The sequence below is a fragment of the Camelus bactrianus genome, chromosome 13, assembly GCF_048773025.1.
Source record: "Camelus bactrianus isolate YW-2024 breed Bactrian camel chromosome 13, ASM4877302v1, whole genome shotgun sequence".
Taxonomy (NCBI): domain Eukaryota; kingdom Metazoa; phylum Chordata; class Mammalia; order Artiodactyla; family Camelidae; genus Camelus; species Camelus bactrianus.
The window spans coordinates 66,253,361-66,270,847 of record NC_133551.1 but is presented as its reverse complement, the minus strand read 5'-3'; the positions used below and the strand labels follow the sequence as shown (position 1 = coordinate 66,270,847).

Here is a 17,487-nt window from a genome sequence, read left to right as displayed (position 1 = left end):
AGACGAGGCATTGCAAGTGCAGAGGGGTTAAGTAACTTGCCCAGGGGTGAGAAATGTCACCAACAGGACTTGAACCCAGGCAGTCTGGCAGAATCATTCTTTCCGGTATAACCTGAGTAATGGCCATTTGTTAATTACCTACTGTGTGCCTGGCTGGTTGTTTGGCAACTCTGGAGTCCCTTCCCCCTCACAATGGCCCTACGGGTTTGGTACCGTTCCTGGCATGCAGCTGAGCGTGGGGCCCCCCCAGACTCTCCACTGAGGCAGGGCTGGTGGTGTGGGTGAGAGCTATGATGCTCTTTATTCCTCGCACACATTGCTGTAACCACCAATAGCAGGCAGTTTGCATATATTATTTCAATCCATGGATGATCGTCATTTTGCAAATGAGAACTGAGGGCCTTTATGCTTTGGGAGTGTCTCCCAGGCTGGGAAGCGGCGGTGCCGGGATTCCAATTTGGCGTCCTCTAGTGGTGCAGTTGTGTACTACACACGTCAGTTCCTCAGGGTACCAAACCTTCCCCTCATGGATGCCCTGCATGCTTGTGTACTGCCCAGCTACAGGATGGCGCTTCCTGCAGTCATGCAGGACACAACTCTTTAGGGTGGCCCTGTGCCCCTTGACATGGAACTGGGTTGGAGAGAACCCATCAGTGACCTCTCAGTCTGGCAGGGACAGACTGGCCGTATTCACATATATTCTGAATATATGTGCTAGATGTGAGGTCTAACTCAGGGGCTTTGGAGGACTCAGAGACCGGGCCCAAATAAAGGACTTCCTGGGGGCTGTGAGGTCTAACTCAGGGGCTTTGGAGGACTCAGAGACCGGGCCCAAATAAAGGACTTCCTGGGGGCTGTGTCCTTGGTACTGGGCCTCTGAGACCCGAGCATCGTCTTGGCAGGATGAGTCTTGACCAGGAGCTGCTTATATCCTGTGTATGAAACAAGGCAGGGTATAAATTCATAGATACATAAAGCAATTAATATGAGGCTGGTTGGAAAGGAAGCAGGAAGGTGGGTTGGTGTGGCTGGTGGCAGACCTGGAATCCTAGCCTGAGTTCAGACTTCAGTCTCTTTGCAGTAAGAGCCCTGGAGGTGTCTGCACAGAACTCGATTTCAGTGAGATGAAAAGAAGCCTCGTGGGAGGAGGAGAGAGAGGCTGGAGACCAGATGGAGACTGCAATAGTCCAAGCAAGAGGTGATGGAGGCCAGAATGGAGTGGGGACAGGCAGAGGGTAGGGAGGTAGGGCCCTAGCAGAGGGGTGGGGCCACAGAGGAGAGGCGCTGCTGATTGAATGTGGGATCAGCGAGTAGGAAGAGCCAGATTTGTGAGAACAGAGAAGCATCACTAGTGGGGCCAGCTTGCCAATGGCAGTGAGATGTGGATTAGTGACTGCCAATTTTTCTCTTCGTGGATCTCAAACTGAACTACCATGATATCCCAGAAAAAAATCGCAGGTCCCTCTCCACTGTTTGTCCCCAAACCTCCTGAGAGAGTGGAGTAAATTTAAAATCTTCACAAGGGATAAACACTGATGCGCACTGTCTATGCTGGACCCTCTCCGGATGGGCGGATAATTGGTACCAGTTTCCCCAGTTCGTCTGAGCCACTGGTATCGAGCCAATAACTCCCATCTAGTTTCCTCCCCTGCTTTGAGCCTCTGAGAAATTCCAGTCTGCCTGGGTTTAAATTCTGGCTGGGCCACTGCCTAGCTGCACAATCTTGAGCAAGTCAATTAAGATCTCTGAGGCTCAGTTTTCCCATTAGGAAGTCGGGGAATCATGATTGTACCACCTCACTCTCAGAGTCGTGATCTTTGCATGAATTAGTGTAAATACAGAGCTTGGAACAGTGCCTGGCATATGCTAGGACCTCAATGAATATCAGCAGTTATAATAATAATTATTGAGACTGAATGATAGGCCCATGACAGCTGGTGATTGGGCTGATAGTTTTGTTCATTCATTCATTGAACATATATTTATGGAAGCCTAATACATGCTAAGGCATCAGCAGTGAACAGAATAGACAAATCCCTGCCCTCATGGAGTTAACCACTTGGTCCAGCTTCCTATGGAAGCCCCTCTAAGCAGGCCTCACAACCTCCCTGGACCTCAATTTCTCCATCTCTGTCGTAAGCAGTCCTCCTTGGTCCTCTGCGTACTGACAGGCACAGAGGACTTCTAAGACTTAGCTGTCCCATTGTGGCATCAGCCTTCTCCTCTAGGGAGAGAGCAACCCACAGCTAGAAGTAATCAAGAAAACACTGAGCATCCTTGAAGGTCCCTCTGTACCATGAGGTGTTAAGGATATTTAAGACTATATTATTCCATGACTGAAATGACAAATTTAGGTGAGCACACAGAACTTTTCAAAAGGTTTAAAGTCAAGATAATAACTGTGGCCACAAGATGGCACCATCACCCAGACCCAATCTTGAAAAATTATTATTTTAAAATTTTAATTTCATTTTTTCATTTTTTATTTTTTATTGAAGTATAGTCAGTTTATAATGCTGTGTTAATTTCTGGTGTGCAGTGCAGTTATACATATATATTCCTTTTCATATTTTTTATTATAGGTTATTACAAGATATTGAATATATTTCCCTATGCTATCCAGTATTAACATTGTTGTTTATCTATTTTATATATAGTAGTTACTATATGCAAATCCTAACTCCCAACTTATCCCTTCATCTCCCCTTCCTCTCTGGTAATTGTAAGTTTGTTCTCTATGTCTGTGAGTCATTTCTGTTTTGTAAATAAGTTCATTTGTATCATATTTTAGATTCCACACACAAGTGATATCATATGGTATTTTTCTTTCTTTTTCTGACTTAACTTCACTTAGAATGATGATCTCCATATCCATCCATGTTACTGCAAATGGCATTATTTTATTCTTTTTTATGGCTGAGTAATAATATTCTATAGTATATATATACCACATCTTCTTTATCCAGTCATCTGTCAGTGAACATTTAGGTTGCTTCCATGTCTTGGCTATTATAAATAGTGCTGCTGTGAACATTGGGGTGCAGGTATAAGCAAACTACAGATCATAATATAATAAGCATCCATGCTTCTATCACCTAGAATGAACAAATATTCACATTTTTGGTCATGTTTTCTTTAGATATTAAAAAAAAACAGGACATTAAACTGAAAAAGCCAAAGCAGAGGGACTAATGTGCTATCCTACTATATACTTCTAATTTTCACAGTGCTAGAATTTACCAGGCGCCTCCTCTGTGCAAAAAGGTGTAAATACTCATCCCATTTGTATCTTCGCTGCCCCAGTTTCACAGCAGCAGAGAAATGAAGAGGCTCACAGAGCACGTAACACAACTGGGATTATGAACCCAGGTCACTGGGCTCCATAGTGTGTTTTACATAGTGCTTCTCAGCTTTTCTGTTGCTCATATAAGGAATCCCTGGGCTGATGGCGTTACTGTAGAGCTGAATGCACTCCCATTGTACAGGTGGGAACACTGAGGCCAACGGCTAGCACTGACACAGCATCGTAAAGTTTACAGATTATACCAGTGTCATTTCGTCCTGCCAACAACCCTGTGAGGTGGGTGCTGTGTTGTTCTGCTAATGATTGCGGAGGAGAAAACAGAGACCAGGGAGATGGAGTCGCTGGCCCTAAGTCCATGGAGCTAGGTACCAGTGGAGCTGGCATCTCAAGTCTGCTCTTTCTGATTCTCTGCCAGTGCTTGATAGCCTGTTCCTTGAGGCACAACAGAAATTGTCACAGTGGTGCAGGTGGTGCTGGGAGGGAGGACAGGCCTCCTCCTGCGACAGAGACCCATCTGTGGGCAAGATGGAGACTCCAAGCACCAAGCAGTGGCTCAGGGGGGATGGCTGTGTGCAGGGTCTTGAGGTTTCTTTGCCTTGGGCACTGGGCAGAGCTGAGTTTCAGTTCCACTTGATCACTTGCTGCTGGTGAACTTGGGTGAGGCCCTCGGCCTCTCTGAGCCCCATTTTAACAGCTACCTCTGAGCGTTGCTGTATCAGTAGAAATGGCATAATACAGCCCCTGGAACACAGCAGGAACCATAAATGTGGGCAGTATTATTTCCCTGCTTCTGCGAAGGGAAAAAGACCCCCGCCCACTCCAGATTCCCTTTTCACTCCTCCCCGTTTTCTTTCTTTCTATGGCAATTTTCACTCTACGACTACTTTGTTTACTATGCTTATTTTTGCATGTCTCCTTCCAGTAGACTGTCAACTCAGTGAAGCTGGGTCTTTGTTTTGGTTACTATGGTGTCTTGATTAGGCAGAACAGTGCGTGACACTTAGTAGGCGTTCAATATGTGTTGAATCCACAATATTAATCTGTGAAGTGTCGGGTAGAGACTGTCCTTAGCCAAGGGGGAGAGAGACACAGCAGTGGTGCCCGGGTTGTGCCACACCCCGCCCTTCTTCCTGCAGCAACTCCACCCCACCTGGCCTGGGGATTCCCCAGTCTGTTCACACTCTTTAGTAGACTTGGGAGTGCCAGCAGCTCGCGGACTTCATCTTCAGTGCCTGGTGCTGTCGGGAGAACGGGATGGTTTCTGCCCAGAAAGACCGTGAGGAGGAGGTAGCCATATGTTTAAACTAGAGTTTTAAGTAAGTATTATGTAGGTTGTTATATACCATATATACTGTTATATACGTACCTACGTGTAATATTATATATGTGTACGTATATACGTCAAGCGATCTGCTTAATCTCCCCCAACGGGCTCCCGCAGTGACCCTCGCTGCGGGTGGACGGCCCCGCACTGGGGAGCAGTCCTGGATGAAGGCGGGCCACAGTCCCCTCCTCTGAGTTCCTCCTGCGCCACGTGTGGGTTGGGGAGGGGCATGCGGGGGTGTGGATGCTGCTACAGCTGGGAGGCGATCTGGCGCAGCCTGGGCGCTCCGGTCGTCCCTCCGCAGGCCCGGGGGTACCGGGGACGCTGCCAGCCCGCGAGGCCGGGGCTCGGCTCTCCCCGCCCACCGCAGGGCGGGGCGCAGGCTCCGCGGCGCGGGGACCGCGCGCTCCTGGAAGCAGCCGCCGCTCCTCCGCGCGCGCCGGCCCCTAGCGGAGCCTCCCGGGTCCCTGGGCGCCTGCCCGGCCTGCAGCCTCCTCTTCCTCTCCCGGCCCCGCGGCCGGAGCTGTGCCGCAGTCGCAGGCGGCGGAGCAGCGCTCAGCGCCCCAGGTACCGAGCGCGGGCGGGAGCGGGACCGGCGCCCCGTGGCCGGGTTGGGAGGCGGCGGAGGCGCGGCCGCTGCTCCTTCTCTCCCCGAGGGCCGGCCCGGCGTCCTCTCTCGCTGCGGGGACCGTGTTCACCCAAGCCCCAGGTGCCTCTGCGCGGGCTCTGAGACCTGTGTTCCCCGCCGGGGGCTTTGCTCTGGCCCGCGGGCCCCCTCCCCCAACCTCTTACTCCGCGACCCCCAGCACCACGGCTCCCCACCTGGCATCCCTCTACGTCTATCCGCCGCGGGGTGGTTCCCCTGGCCCGACAGCGCCCATTCGCACCCGGCTCCCACCCCCTGGGGTCCCTGTCCCCGACAGCGTCCTTGCCCCATCTTACCTCCCGCCCCTTCAGGGGACTCTGCTCCCGCCAGCCAACCGCGCAGAGTCACCGTCCCGGTCCTTCTGACTTCCTGCCCGCTCCTTCTAGGAGGCTCTTCTCATCAGGTGCCTTCGCCCAAACTTCCTACCCGTTTGCACCAGGTGCCCCTACCTCACACCGGAGGACGTCCAAAGAAGCCTTCTCCGTCCTCCTCAGGTTGCTGCCCCTTGACCCGGAGACCCATCCCTATCTTCTCACCTGCCGCCCTGGGGGTCTGTTCTCACCGACGACGCCCATCCACTCTGCTCCTCCAGGTCCCATACCGCGTCTTCCTGCCCAACCTACCTCGTCCCCCGGACCCCTCTGAAACTCACGTCCTCGCCCTCGGCCCTCTGCCCCCATGGTCCCAGAGCAGGGCCCCGCCAACAACAGCACCCCGGACTGGGAGTCGGGGCCACGGTCGCAACAGGAAGGCAGCGGCTGGGTGGCGGCCGCGCTGTGTGTGGTCATCGCACTGACGGCGGCGGCCAACTCGCTACTCATCGCGCTCATCTGCACGCAGCCTGCGCTGCGCAACACGTCCAACTTCTTCCTGGTGTCGCTCTTCACGTCGGACCTGATGGTGGGGCTGGTGGTGATGCCGCCGGCCATGCTGAACGCGCTGTACGGGCGCTGGGTGCTGGCGCGCAGCCTCTGCCTGCTTTGGGCCGCCTTCGACGTGATGTGCTGCAGCGCCTCCATCCTCAACCTCTGCCTCATTAGCCTGGACCGCTACTTGCTCATCCTCTCGCCGCTGCGCTACAAACTGCGCATGACGCCCCCGCGCGCCCTGGCGCTCATCCTGAGCGCCTGGAGCCTGGCCGCGCTCGCCTCCTTCCCGCCCCTGCTGCTGGGCTGGCACGAGCTGGGCGGCGCTCGCGCACCTGCCCCGGGCCAGTGCCGCCTGCTGGCCAGCCTGCCGTTCGTCCTCGTGGCGTCCGGCATCACCTTCTTCCTGCCCTCGGGCGCCATCTGCTTCACCTACTGCAGGATCCTGCTGGCCGCCCGCAAGCAAGCCGTGCAGGTGGCCTCCCTCACCACCGGCATGGCCTGCCAGCCCTTGGAGACGCTGCAGGTACCCAGGGTGCTCAGGGAGATCCGGGCTTGTGGGATGGAGGGGAATGAGCCGCCACTGGGTGCCCAGTGCGCATCCATCACTTTCTTTTTCTTTTTTTCCCCCACCGTTTTTTAATACACACTTGCTGGCGATCTCCAAGTGGTCATTCCCAGCTCCCACCTTTCTTCTGAACTCCAGACTCAATGCCCGACTGTCCACAGGATGCTCTGGGATGTGGGTCAGGCTTCTCAAATGTAACATGTGCAACAGGGAATTCAGGGTGTCCTGACTCTTCCCATCTGCTCGTCCCCCATCTTCCCCACCGCCACAAATGACTCCAACTTGGCATCAGGCACCAGAAATTTAGGGATAATTTTTCTCCCTCATGCTTGTGGGATTCATTGCCAAGGCCCTGCTGGTGCTGCCTTCTAAGCACGTGTCATCTTCAACACCACCCTCCTGATCCAAACCACCATTGTTTCTTACCTGGAGTCTCTGATAGTCTCCTTCTGCCCGCCCACCCCACCCCGTCCCACTTCCACTCCAGACTCACTCTTATCCATTTTCTGTGCAGCAGCCAAAAGCACAAATAAAAACAAAAAAGTGGTCACATCACTCCCCTGCGTCAGACCTTTCAGCAGCTCGGCATTGCTCTCAAGATGAGGAGGGGACACTTGTCAGAATCTGGCCCTGGGACCCCGTCCTTCCAACCTCTCCCTGCCCCGTCTCTTCCTGCACCAGCCCTGTGGCCCTTCTGATGCTCCCAGAAGCCCCAGGCTGACTCTGTGGCCAGGTCTTTGCACTCGCTGTCCCCTCTGCCTGGCATGTCCTTCCCCCCTGGGCTGCCATTGCCAGACTTTTCTTCAGCTCCCAGGCCACCCCTTCCCAGAGACCGTCCCTGACCACCCTGTCTGCAGGCCTCCCCACCCTGCTTTTCTCTGTCCCGACCCCCAGTGTATTTGTTGATTCGATCAGTGTCCATCTCACCCCACTCAAGTGTAAGCTCCCTTGAGGGCTGGGTGTGTCCGGATTGGCTTTGCCCCTCCACTGCACATAGTAAATGCTTATTGATTCCCTGTGAATGGGGTAGGTGCTCTTAACTCAAGGCCCTGCAGCATCTAGGGTAGAGTGGCTCACACAATGCCTGGGTCCTATTGTCCATCCCGAAGGATGGGGGTCTACACTGATCCTGCCTGAGCCCGAGAGAATGAGGTCACAGGTCCCAAGGAAGGTCCTGACTGGGCTCTCTGAGCTCATCTTGGTGTAGATGCCTGCAGGATCGGGGAGGTGGGGTGCCTTTGGAATCACTGGGTAGATGGGGGCTAAGAGGCTAACATCCTGGTCGGCAGTCCCCTGGAGCAGCTTGTCCGTATCACCCTAGCAGTGAGGTCCACCAACTAGAAGGACAAGGTCTTGGATGGACAGGCTGCAGCCCTGCTCTCTCCCTGATCTGTGCTCATGAAGAACTTTCCTGAGTCTCAGCAGATGGCAGTGACCCTGATTTAGTTCTCCAGCGGGAAGACGACTGCCTGGGCCATCCACACTCTCCCCCTGGGTTCTTGTGAAGGAGCGTTTCCCGAAACTGCAGGTGTTTGGGAACTGCCTTGTGAGATCTGCCTTGCTACCTGCTCCGTCCACCCTTGCTACCCTCACACATGCCGTAAGCCTCTGCGTTCGTATGTGCTTAGCATTTGCTTGAAATCATCTCACTTATCTTTTTACCTTCATAAACTTATTTAGAGAGAAAACTTCTTATCTCTTTTGGGAATGGAAAAATCAGTCTCCTTGCCGTAAAATAGAAGGTGATCACAAACACAACCCCAGTGAGGCTGCAGAAACCCCAGCAGTGTCCCTGAAGTCCAGCTTGGTTTGGCTGGAGAGACTGAGCTGAGGCCTGCTTTCTCTTTGTCAGATGTCAGAGGGATGTTAAAGACGTAGTAGCATCCATGCAGGGCTTTTTCTCAATGGAGCCAGAAGAGCAGGGAGGGAACTGTGAAAGACGTCCATTCCTGCTGAGGTTCAGTTCTTTTATGGGATCCATTTACCGCCCAAGCTCATCTCCCATTCTCACCCTCTGGGAAGCTCTGCCCTAGTGATCAAGGACGCGAGAAGCTGGCTGGCCTTGGTGAGGCTGAGGTGGGAGAGGTCTGGATTCTCGGTTCCAACAGTGCCTGTGACACACGGATTTTCTTTCCATGAAGCTAACTGGCTGGTGCCAGGACTGAACCTGAGACAATGCGGCCTCCGCACCCGGACAGGCATCCCCCAGGTGCTGGCAGCTGCAGCCCCCTAGCCTTTGAGCGCTCACTGCATGCCAAGCACTGAGCTCAGCTAATCCCCCCAACACTCAGTGAGGCAAGTGCTGTCATCATCCCTCTGATGGGGAAACTGAGGGCCATAGAGGGGAGGTGAATTGCCCAAGGTTGCACAGCTGAGGAGTGAGGTTCAAGCTCAGATCTGACTGATGTCAAAGCCTGGGTCTGAGCATCGTGCTGCCTATGGGCGGTGACATGCTCTTAAAACGCTGACTTCAGGGACACCACCCCGTGTCTGTCCCTCTACTCCACTGGCTGTGCCTTCTCCATCTCCTCTGTGGGTCTTCCTGATCTACCACCATCTGTGACCTCAGTCCTTGGGCCTCCTTGCTTTTTTGCCCCTCCACATTCACTCCCTCAGTGTGCTCATCTCATCCCAGGACTGAAAGTACCACCCACACGGTGATGACTTCCAGCAGGGACCACTTACTTACCCCACCCCAAACAGAACTCTGGGTCTTCCAGGCTCCAGATACCATCCCTCCATTGTCTTCCTCATATCGACTCATTGACATGAGTTGCTCAGGCCAGGAATCCTGGAGGCAGCCTTTCTTTTTCTCACGCTGCACAGTCGGTCCTCTGACCGCTACTTTCAAGACACGTGCAGGCTCTGATCATTTCTCATGTCTATTGCTGCCTCCCGGTGCTGGCTGAGCCCCTTCATCTGTTGCTTGGGTTAGTGCAGTGATCTCCCACTGGCTTCCTGATCCCATTCTTACTCCCTTTCCATCTGACACAGCAGCCTGAGCCATCCCTTTAATATGCAAGTTCTGTTGCATCATTCCTCTTCTCCTTCTCTGGTCTCCTCCCCTTCCACCACGCCCCTCACTATTTCTCTTTCAGCCCCACTGGCCCCCTTGCTGTTTCTTGAGCACACCAAGCACACTCCTGCCCCAGGACCTTTGCACTTGCTGTTCCTTCTTTCGGAGTGCCCTTTCCCCACATCAGCTGGTTCTCCCCCTAACCCAGAAGAAACTGATAGAGGTTAGGGGGTTAATGATTGTTTATTTCCTCCTACTAGAACGTAAGTTCCATGAGGGTGAGGGCTTGTCTCTACTGCTATATTCCCAGCACCTAAAACTGCGCCTGCCATGTTGTAAGCGCGCAGTGCACAGTAATGGAAAGAATGAAATGAATGCAGTGCTTCGCAGAGCCTGGGATTCAAGCCCCGCTCACATTGCTCCCTGTTCTCCCAATTCCTTTACAAGAAGTTCTTGTAGTGGATGGATCCTGTGCTGTTTCGTACATTGATTGACTTCCTCAGTACTGTGTTGAGTGCCTCCCATGTGCAGGAGCTTTTCTAGGCTGTGGGTGCAGCCATGAGCGGATGGAGACAGTCTTGCCCTCTTGGAATCTATGTTCTAGTTTGAGAGAGAGACATTGATCATGAAACCCTATCGTGATGAGGGTTATGGAGCTTATAATATTCAAAACCTATTACTCCCTGTGCATACGTTTGCAAACTGAAGTGAGGAAGTCACAAAACCAAAGGCTGGGAGGAGTCTTCAGGGGTCATTTAGCCAGCACCCTGCCTCAGAGGCAGAAGGACCCGTAGCCTCTCAAGCCAGAAATGTGTCTGTGCGAACACCTCCCACTTTCTGGAAAGCCTTTTCTCTTGATTTGAATGAGAAAGTGTCAGACTCCACCACCGCCTTTGCTTCTAAAACCACTTGGATCCAAAGCAAGCCTTCCACAGGGCTATTTTCCTTACCGCCTGGAGAATTGCTTGTAATTGGGGAACTTGCTTCTGGGATGCTGTCTCTACTCCAGCCTCTTCGGTTGTGACCCCGTCCCCCCACCCACCTCCACCCCGAGCTGGCCTGCCCCGGAGACCAGCAGCGTCCAGCCTGGAGGGCGGAGGAACTCTCAATGCCTGGATCCAGAGGAACTGATGAGAGTGAACAGAACTTGGGGTGTGTCAGGCCCCTTTCCTCCTCTTCTCAGCTCCACTGAACCCTCAGCTCCTTCCTGATCCAGCCTCTAGTTTCCCTGAAGAGGGAAGTGGGCTGGGCACTGATCCCTGAAGTCCTGCCTCCTCTGGGGCTTTGGACATGGAGGCTGAGCCAGCTGGAGCATCTTTTTCTGCCTCTACCCGCCACTTCTGCCTACTGATGTGAACAGGCTTTTAAAAAGCCACTGGTTGGGAGTAGTTTCATCCAGGTCTTCATGGCCACAGGGGCTGTGAGAAAGGGGCTGTGCCTTGAGGTGAGGCAGGAGCTGTGGGCGGGGGTGGAGAGGGGGCAGAGAGGTGGTGGCGGTGTCGGAGTGAGATGCTGCCAGGGGTTTGTGTGTGTGTGTGAACGGTGGGCGCCTGTATGGGGGTGGCGCTCATCCTTGGGGGATACCAGAGGAACCAGTGTGGGAACTCAGCCCGATGGGGAGCAGCAGAAAGAAGCCCAGATGGGAGTTTCCGTTTTGTCAGTTCCTTTCTCTCTCTGCCAGGATTCCTGTGTCTCTGTGGTTAGAACCCCCTCCCCATCATCTTCCTTTTTACTTCGTCTTTCCCCCTTCCCAGGCCCCCTCCCCCAGTTCCACCTCGCCCCAATCTCTTCCTTCCTTCTGCAGTGCTGTCTTCCTCTTCCTTCTCTCCCATCAACTTCTCCTCCTTGTCCTCCCCCAGCTTTTTTCACCCTCTATCACCCAGCTATGCATCATTCTGTCCTAACGATCCATCTTGCCTTCCATCTCTGCTTCCTCCTCCTCAGAGAAGGCTGTGATCACAGAAATATCTTGGAGGTGGAGGAGGAGGCTGAGTGGGAGAGGCTGCCAGAGGAGCAGAGTGGAGCATGACAGCCATGGCTGCTGCTTAGAACGAGGCGGCGGGTGCAGCGGGGGCAGGACGCAGGAGCTTGTGTGCCTGGCTGGGCGTGGGTTCAAATCCCGCCTCCTTCTCATCTCAGCCAGGTGACTCTGGACAAGTCACTCACCTCCCTCTACCCCAGGGGTAATGGTATTTATCATTTGAGGCAGTTTGAAGAATCAATGAGATGATACATGTAAACCTGGCGCATAGTAGGTGCTCAACTAGTGTTAATTCCTGTCCTTTCCTCTTGGTGGTAAAGCATGTGGTTCTGGGGAGCTTGTCCCTTTGAGCCTTTCGAGGGGTAGAAAGCAGCATCGCTGCCATCAGCAGCCTGGTCACCGTTATCAAGGAGCTGAGGGGAACACAAGTAACAATGACAACAACAACAATAACCAGCACTCACAGGTGCTCACCATGTGCCGTGCGCTGTTCCAGTAACTTCCTATCATCTTATTTAATCCTTACGACCATCCTATGGGCAAATGCCATTGTAATCACCTTTTTACAGATGAGAGATCTGAGGCACAGAGAGGTGATGTACCTCGCTTAAGGCCACTCAGCTAGTTAGTAACAGAGCCCCGATCTGAACCAGGCAGTCTGGCTCCAGAGTCTACCTTATAACCCTCACTATGATTAAATGATTGTACAAATTTGAAATTACACAAAGGAATACGGAAACACACTGTAAGATGCAAATTCATCAATAAAGTCAAAGACCCCTCTGATGTCTATCGAATCACCTCCCACTCCCAGGGACACTTTTATCAGCGTCTTTCCAGTTCTTTTCTGTGTTTCCATGTTTGTTTACAGACCTAAAGAAACTTAGTGCTTTGCTTTGTGTATTTTTCTAAACAAAGGGAATCATCTTGTTTAGAAAAATATCTCTTGTTTTGCAACTTGCCGTTATCACTTGATAATGTGTCGTGGAGATCTTTCTGTTTGATCAATTCATTCTTTTAAACGTCTGTATAGTATTCTATAGTGGGAACGTACTGGGGTGTATTTAACCATTCTCCTTTTGATGGACTTTTGGGATGTTTCCTATCAGGAGTTTTTCCTATCGCGACTAGCGCCGTGGTATGCATTCTTGTATGTGCCAAGTGTACAGACATGTGTGCTGGTGTTTATGAACATAGGGGCCTGTAAATGGAATTGCCTTCTGGAAGGGCACTGCCAAATCGTCATCCAGTGGCTGCCCCCTGACAGTGACAAATGCCACTGACGCATATAAGGGACATGCAAACAACAGAATGTGCCATGAGGGGCTGCAAGGGGCTACAGGGCAGAGAGAAGTGGGAAGGCGAGGCTGGCATCAGCCAGACCCCAGAGTGTGGGCTGGCGGTTGCCATTGGCTTCTGCTCCATGAGGGCCTCTCTGTGACAGTGGTGGGGTTTTACTTGGGGGTGCCATCCTCTAAAGTGGAAGCAGCATGGGCAAATGGGAAAAACACAGTTTCTGGAGCCAGAAATGACTTTAATTCCCTGACTCAATACTTACCTGCTGTTTGACTCCTGGCAAGTTCTTCTGCCTCTCTGCATCCCATCTGCAGGATGGGTATTACGATGCCCACCTCCCACGAAGGCTGGACGGCAGAACGAATATCAAGCGCTGATGCACAGTAAGCGCTTAGTATGTGGGGTTGATAATTTGGGGTAACTGGTGCCTTGGCTGAGGACTTGTACTGGCACAGCGTGATCTTGGAAAGGTCCCCTACCCTTTCTGAGCCTCAGTTCCTTCCCCTCTTGCCTATATTCTTGGATGAACTCTTTGGAGAGAAGAGGAGAAAGAAAAATGCAGGTTTATTCCCAGGAAGACAAGAGAGGGAATCTCAGATCATCTTTAACTTTTCTGGAGTGCTCTCCCTGATGATTGACCCCAGCAGATCTCCCCACGTGCCTCAGTTCCCTGGTGCCCTAGAGCTCTGGCAAGGTCACAGCTGTCTCTTTCCCCTTCCTCAGGTCGCCAGGGGCCAGGGGGTTTCTGTGTGACTGGGGTTTCCTGAAGACGCTGTCTCCCTCCTCCCCATATGTCTGTCCTCACTGATGGTAGCAATTTGAATTCATGGCAGATCTTAGGAGATTCTTTTAGGGCAGTAGAGCCCTCTCCCTCTGGGTTGACGACAGAGCCACAGAAACCATACAGAGTCCACTCTGGAGAGAGAAAATGAGCAGGAGAGAAAAGCAGCCCTCTTTTTCTCCCTCGCTGCAGTGTAGTGAGTCACAGCATTTGTCCTGATGTGCATGCTGTTTTGGAAAACCGGAGCTGCTGGCAGAGGGACAGGGCTCCTGATGGTGCCAAAAACTTCCCCAACCTGATGCATGTACCACCGAACCAACATCAGAGCTGCTATGTATTTACACTCACTCTCTGCTGGACACTGTGCATGCGTTTATTATCCACAACTTCACAGCAACTCTGTAAGCTGAGTATTTTCTCCCATTTTACAGATGTGGAAACAGAGACTCTCAAGATCACAGAGTGAGTAAGTGGTAGAGGCATGATCTGAAGCCAGACCACTTGTCTTAAAAGCCCAGCTCCTGCCTCCGCTCAGTGTTGCCCCACCAAGACAGGGGGTAGTAATCAAGGGCCTCTTATAGGCTGCTCTGTGTGAATGTGTCCTTAATATTTGTCTAACCAGATTTCATCTGGACAAACACATTGAAGGGTGAGAGTTACAGTGTGTCTCGTCTCCCCTGTTCTGCCCACCGCCATTCTAGAATGAGACTCTCCAATTCTACAGATAGTAGCAGCTGGGGTTCAGCACCATGGAGAGGAACCAAGCCTGGATACCCTGAGGAGGCGGGGAGAGAACGGGGCTGGGAGGGGAGTTCCTGTGCTTGAGAGTGGGGAGAGGGGTTTGGCTTTGGTGCTCTCAGGGCTGACAAATCTTGGCTTTGCTTCCTCCGCCCCCTTTCCATCTGCGAAGTTTGCGTGGGAATCTGGTTCCCCTCCTGCCTCCTTCTGACTCTTTCATCTTCCCATACCCAAGCTACCTCTGGTTGCCTCAGGAGCTAAGCTGGGCTCCCATGCAGTTTAGGAAATGTTGGGGGGAATCCCTGGATTTCAAAGGGTCACTGGTCCTTTGGTCTGAGGATTTGTACTGTGTATTCCCAGGCAGCACACATACTGTTTCATAACTCTGTGAATTGTGCACATCTCTGCATACTAGTATTTACTTTAATTGTAAATATAGGTGGGTCTCGCTTTGTGTAAATCTGATAGACGAAAATACAGATTGATTGCAACACGTGGTTTAGAGGAGAGCTTCCCATTCCAGCTTTTGTGGACCCATAGAGGTTTCATGGATGAACGTTGCAGTGGCCTCTGAACCCTCTGGATGTGTGGGAACTTTTTTCTTCTGTGTGTGTATAAAAATTTGTAAGTTTTTTCTTTTCTGGGGAGTGGTTTTGTAGATTTTATTAGAGTCTTAGCAGGCTCATGAAGCTGAAAAAGTTAAGAGGACCACTGGGCTAAAAAGTTCAGAGAGGTTTTTTAAAGTCTGGGACTCCTGGTCTCCAGTTTTCAAGGTCACATTCCAATCCCTGTTGCCGTGTCCCCCCCACCTCTCCCCCAGCTCCTGCTCACGGAGTCCACGTGTGAGAATGGAGATGTCTGCCAGTTCCCAGCAAAATCTGAGTTTAAAATGCCAAGGTCACTCGCAGCCCTAGTAATTTCTAACCAATTTAATTGCACACATTTGTTTTGGGCACACCTTTTCAAAAATGCACTTTATTTTGTGAAACATGAGAGTAGTGGTGCAGGCAAAACCATCAGTCTAAAATATGAAGAGAATCCATATGCAAAGAGATTGCCAAGCCCTGGAGAGCAACTGTCCTCTTTTGCCAAGTCCAGTTCAATTGCAGCTAATTCTTGGTAGTGCCAAAATGCAGTGCAGGACAACACTACCCCCAAACACAAATCCAACAGTTCAGAAGACCCACGCTCCCTGCGAAGGACAACACTTGATACTGGCCATCACACATGGCTATGAGCCCCAGCACCCAGGAAATCTCGTGGTACTTCCTAGAGCTCCTTGTGAAGTGCTGGGTCAGGGTCAGGACACAGTGCAGGATCAGGACCAAGGCTCAGTCTACTTCTGGGGTTAGGGCTCAGTCTGAGGCTAAAGTTGGGTTCAGTCTGGTCCATGGTTGAGGCTCAGTTTGAGACCTTGGTTATGCAGGGCTCAGTCTACAGTAGGCATCAGGGGCTCAGGACTGTGAGCAGGGCTTAGCTGATTGATGATGTCTGGGCTTGGTCTGGAGCCATGGTCAAGGTTCAGTCTGGAATCAGGGTCAGGCTTCAGTCTCGGACTACAATTGGGACTCACTCAAGGAGGAGGGCTCAGTTTATTACTGGTACTAGGGCTCAGTTTAGAATTAGGATTAGGGCTCAGTCTGTGGCTGGGAATAGGCTCAGACTGGGGTCCTTTCTTAGCTGAATCATGTGGCCTTCCTTTCCGCAGGTGCCCAGGACCCCATGCCCAGGGGTGGAATCAGCTGACGGTAGGCGTCTGGCCACCAAGCACAGCAGGAAGGCCTTGAAGGCTAGCCTGACACTGGGCATCCTACTGGGCATGTTCTTTGTGACCTGGCTGCCCTTCTTTGTGGCCAACATAGCCCAGGTAATGCCACCGCAGGGGGTAGGTGAGTCCACGCCTTGCTGGGGAGGCCCTGAATCCCATCCCAGCCCAGATCCGGGGAGGGAAGAGGGTGGGTTGCCTTTCATGGCATATGTGTTCGTGTGTCCATCCCATCCATGCTGGGTGGGGTGGTCTGTGTCCCTGCTCTGGGACCAGGCATGATGCACGCCATCCCTCTAGGCCGTGTGCGACTGCATCTCCCCAGGCCTCTTCGATGTCCTCACGTGGCTGGGTTACTGTAACAGCACCATGAACCCCATCATCTACCCACTCTTCATGCGGGACTTCAAGCGGGCCCTGGGCAGGTTCATGCCATGTCCCCACTGCCCCCGGGAGCACCAGGCCAGCCTGGCCTCCCCCTCCATGCGTACCTCTCACAGCGGCCCACGGCCCGGCCTGAGCCTGCAGCACGTGCTGCCACTGCCCCTGCCACCTAACTTGGACTCAGACTCGGACTCAGGCTCAGATGGCTCCTCAGGCCTGAAACTCACAGCCCAGCTCCTACTGCCTGGAGAGGCCACCCGGGACCCCCCACCGCCTGCCAGGGCCACTACCACAGCCAACTTCTTCAACATCGATCCAGTGGAGCCTGAGCTGCGGCTGCATCCACTTGGGACCCCCACGAACTGACCCGGGCTTGGAGTTGGTCTGTGGGAAGCTGAACTGGAAAGGACCAAGTTCCCAAAGCCTTGGACTAGCTCTTGGCTAAAGCCAGGGGGCCATAGGTCCTCTGGGAGCCCTCTGAGCTCCAGTTGGGTGCACTGAGCCAGCTCCCCCTGCCCACTCCAGCCTCCTATCTGGAGGAGAAAAGGCTGCTTCAGATAGTTTTCTCCAGGATGCTCCGCTGTTGAGTGTAACTTGTGGATGTGTGTAGAGCAAGGCTGGAGGACTCCTGCGGGTGGGCATAAGGACCTCTTGGTCCAGATCAGGATGCAGACAGGCATCTCCTTTGCACATTCTATCAGATGGCATGTGAGGGATGCCTTTGTCTGCTGAGGTGGCTTAGTGCTGGGCCAAACTTCTTGGTCCTCAAAGTGCAGTCCATGGGCCATCAGCATCAGCCCCCAGGAGTCCGTTAAAAA

General features: G+C 52.7%; 1 protein-coding gene across 1 annotated transcript; it reads left to right on the top strand.

Moving 5' to 3' along the window:
- Positions 1-4,158: 4,158 nt before the first annotated feature.
- On the top strand, positions 4,159-17,035 carry HTR6 (5-hydroxytryptamine receptor 6). The gene is made up of 4 exons (XM_074377281.1): positions 4,159-5,195; positions 5,661-6,666; positions 16,229-16,387; positions 16,586-17,035. The coding sequence occupies exons 2-4, from the start codon at positions 5,953-5,955 to the stop codon at positions 17,033-17,035; spliced, it is 1,323 nt and encodes a 440-aa protein (XP_074233382.1). The 5' UTR covers positions 4,159-5,195; positions 5,661-5,952.
- Positions 17,036-17,487: the final 452 nt, after the last annotated feature.

Coding starts and splice junctions, on each gene's coding strand:
- HTR6 (XM_074377281.1), top strand. CDS start 5,953: ATGGTCCCAGAGCAGGGCCCCGCCAACAACAGCACCCCGGACTGGGAG. Junction 6,667..16,228: donor AGCCCTTGGAGACGCTGCAG/GTACCCAGGGTG, acceptor TCCTTTCCGCAG/GTGCCCAGGACCCCATGCCC. Junction 16,388..16,585: donor TTGTGGCCAACATAGCCCAG/GTAATGCCACCG, acceptor CCATCCCTCTAG/GCCGTGTGCGACTGCATCTC.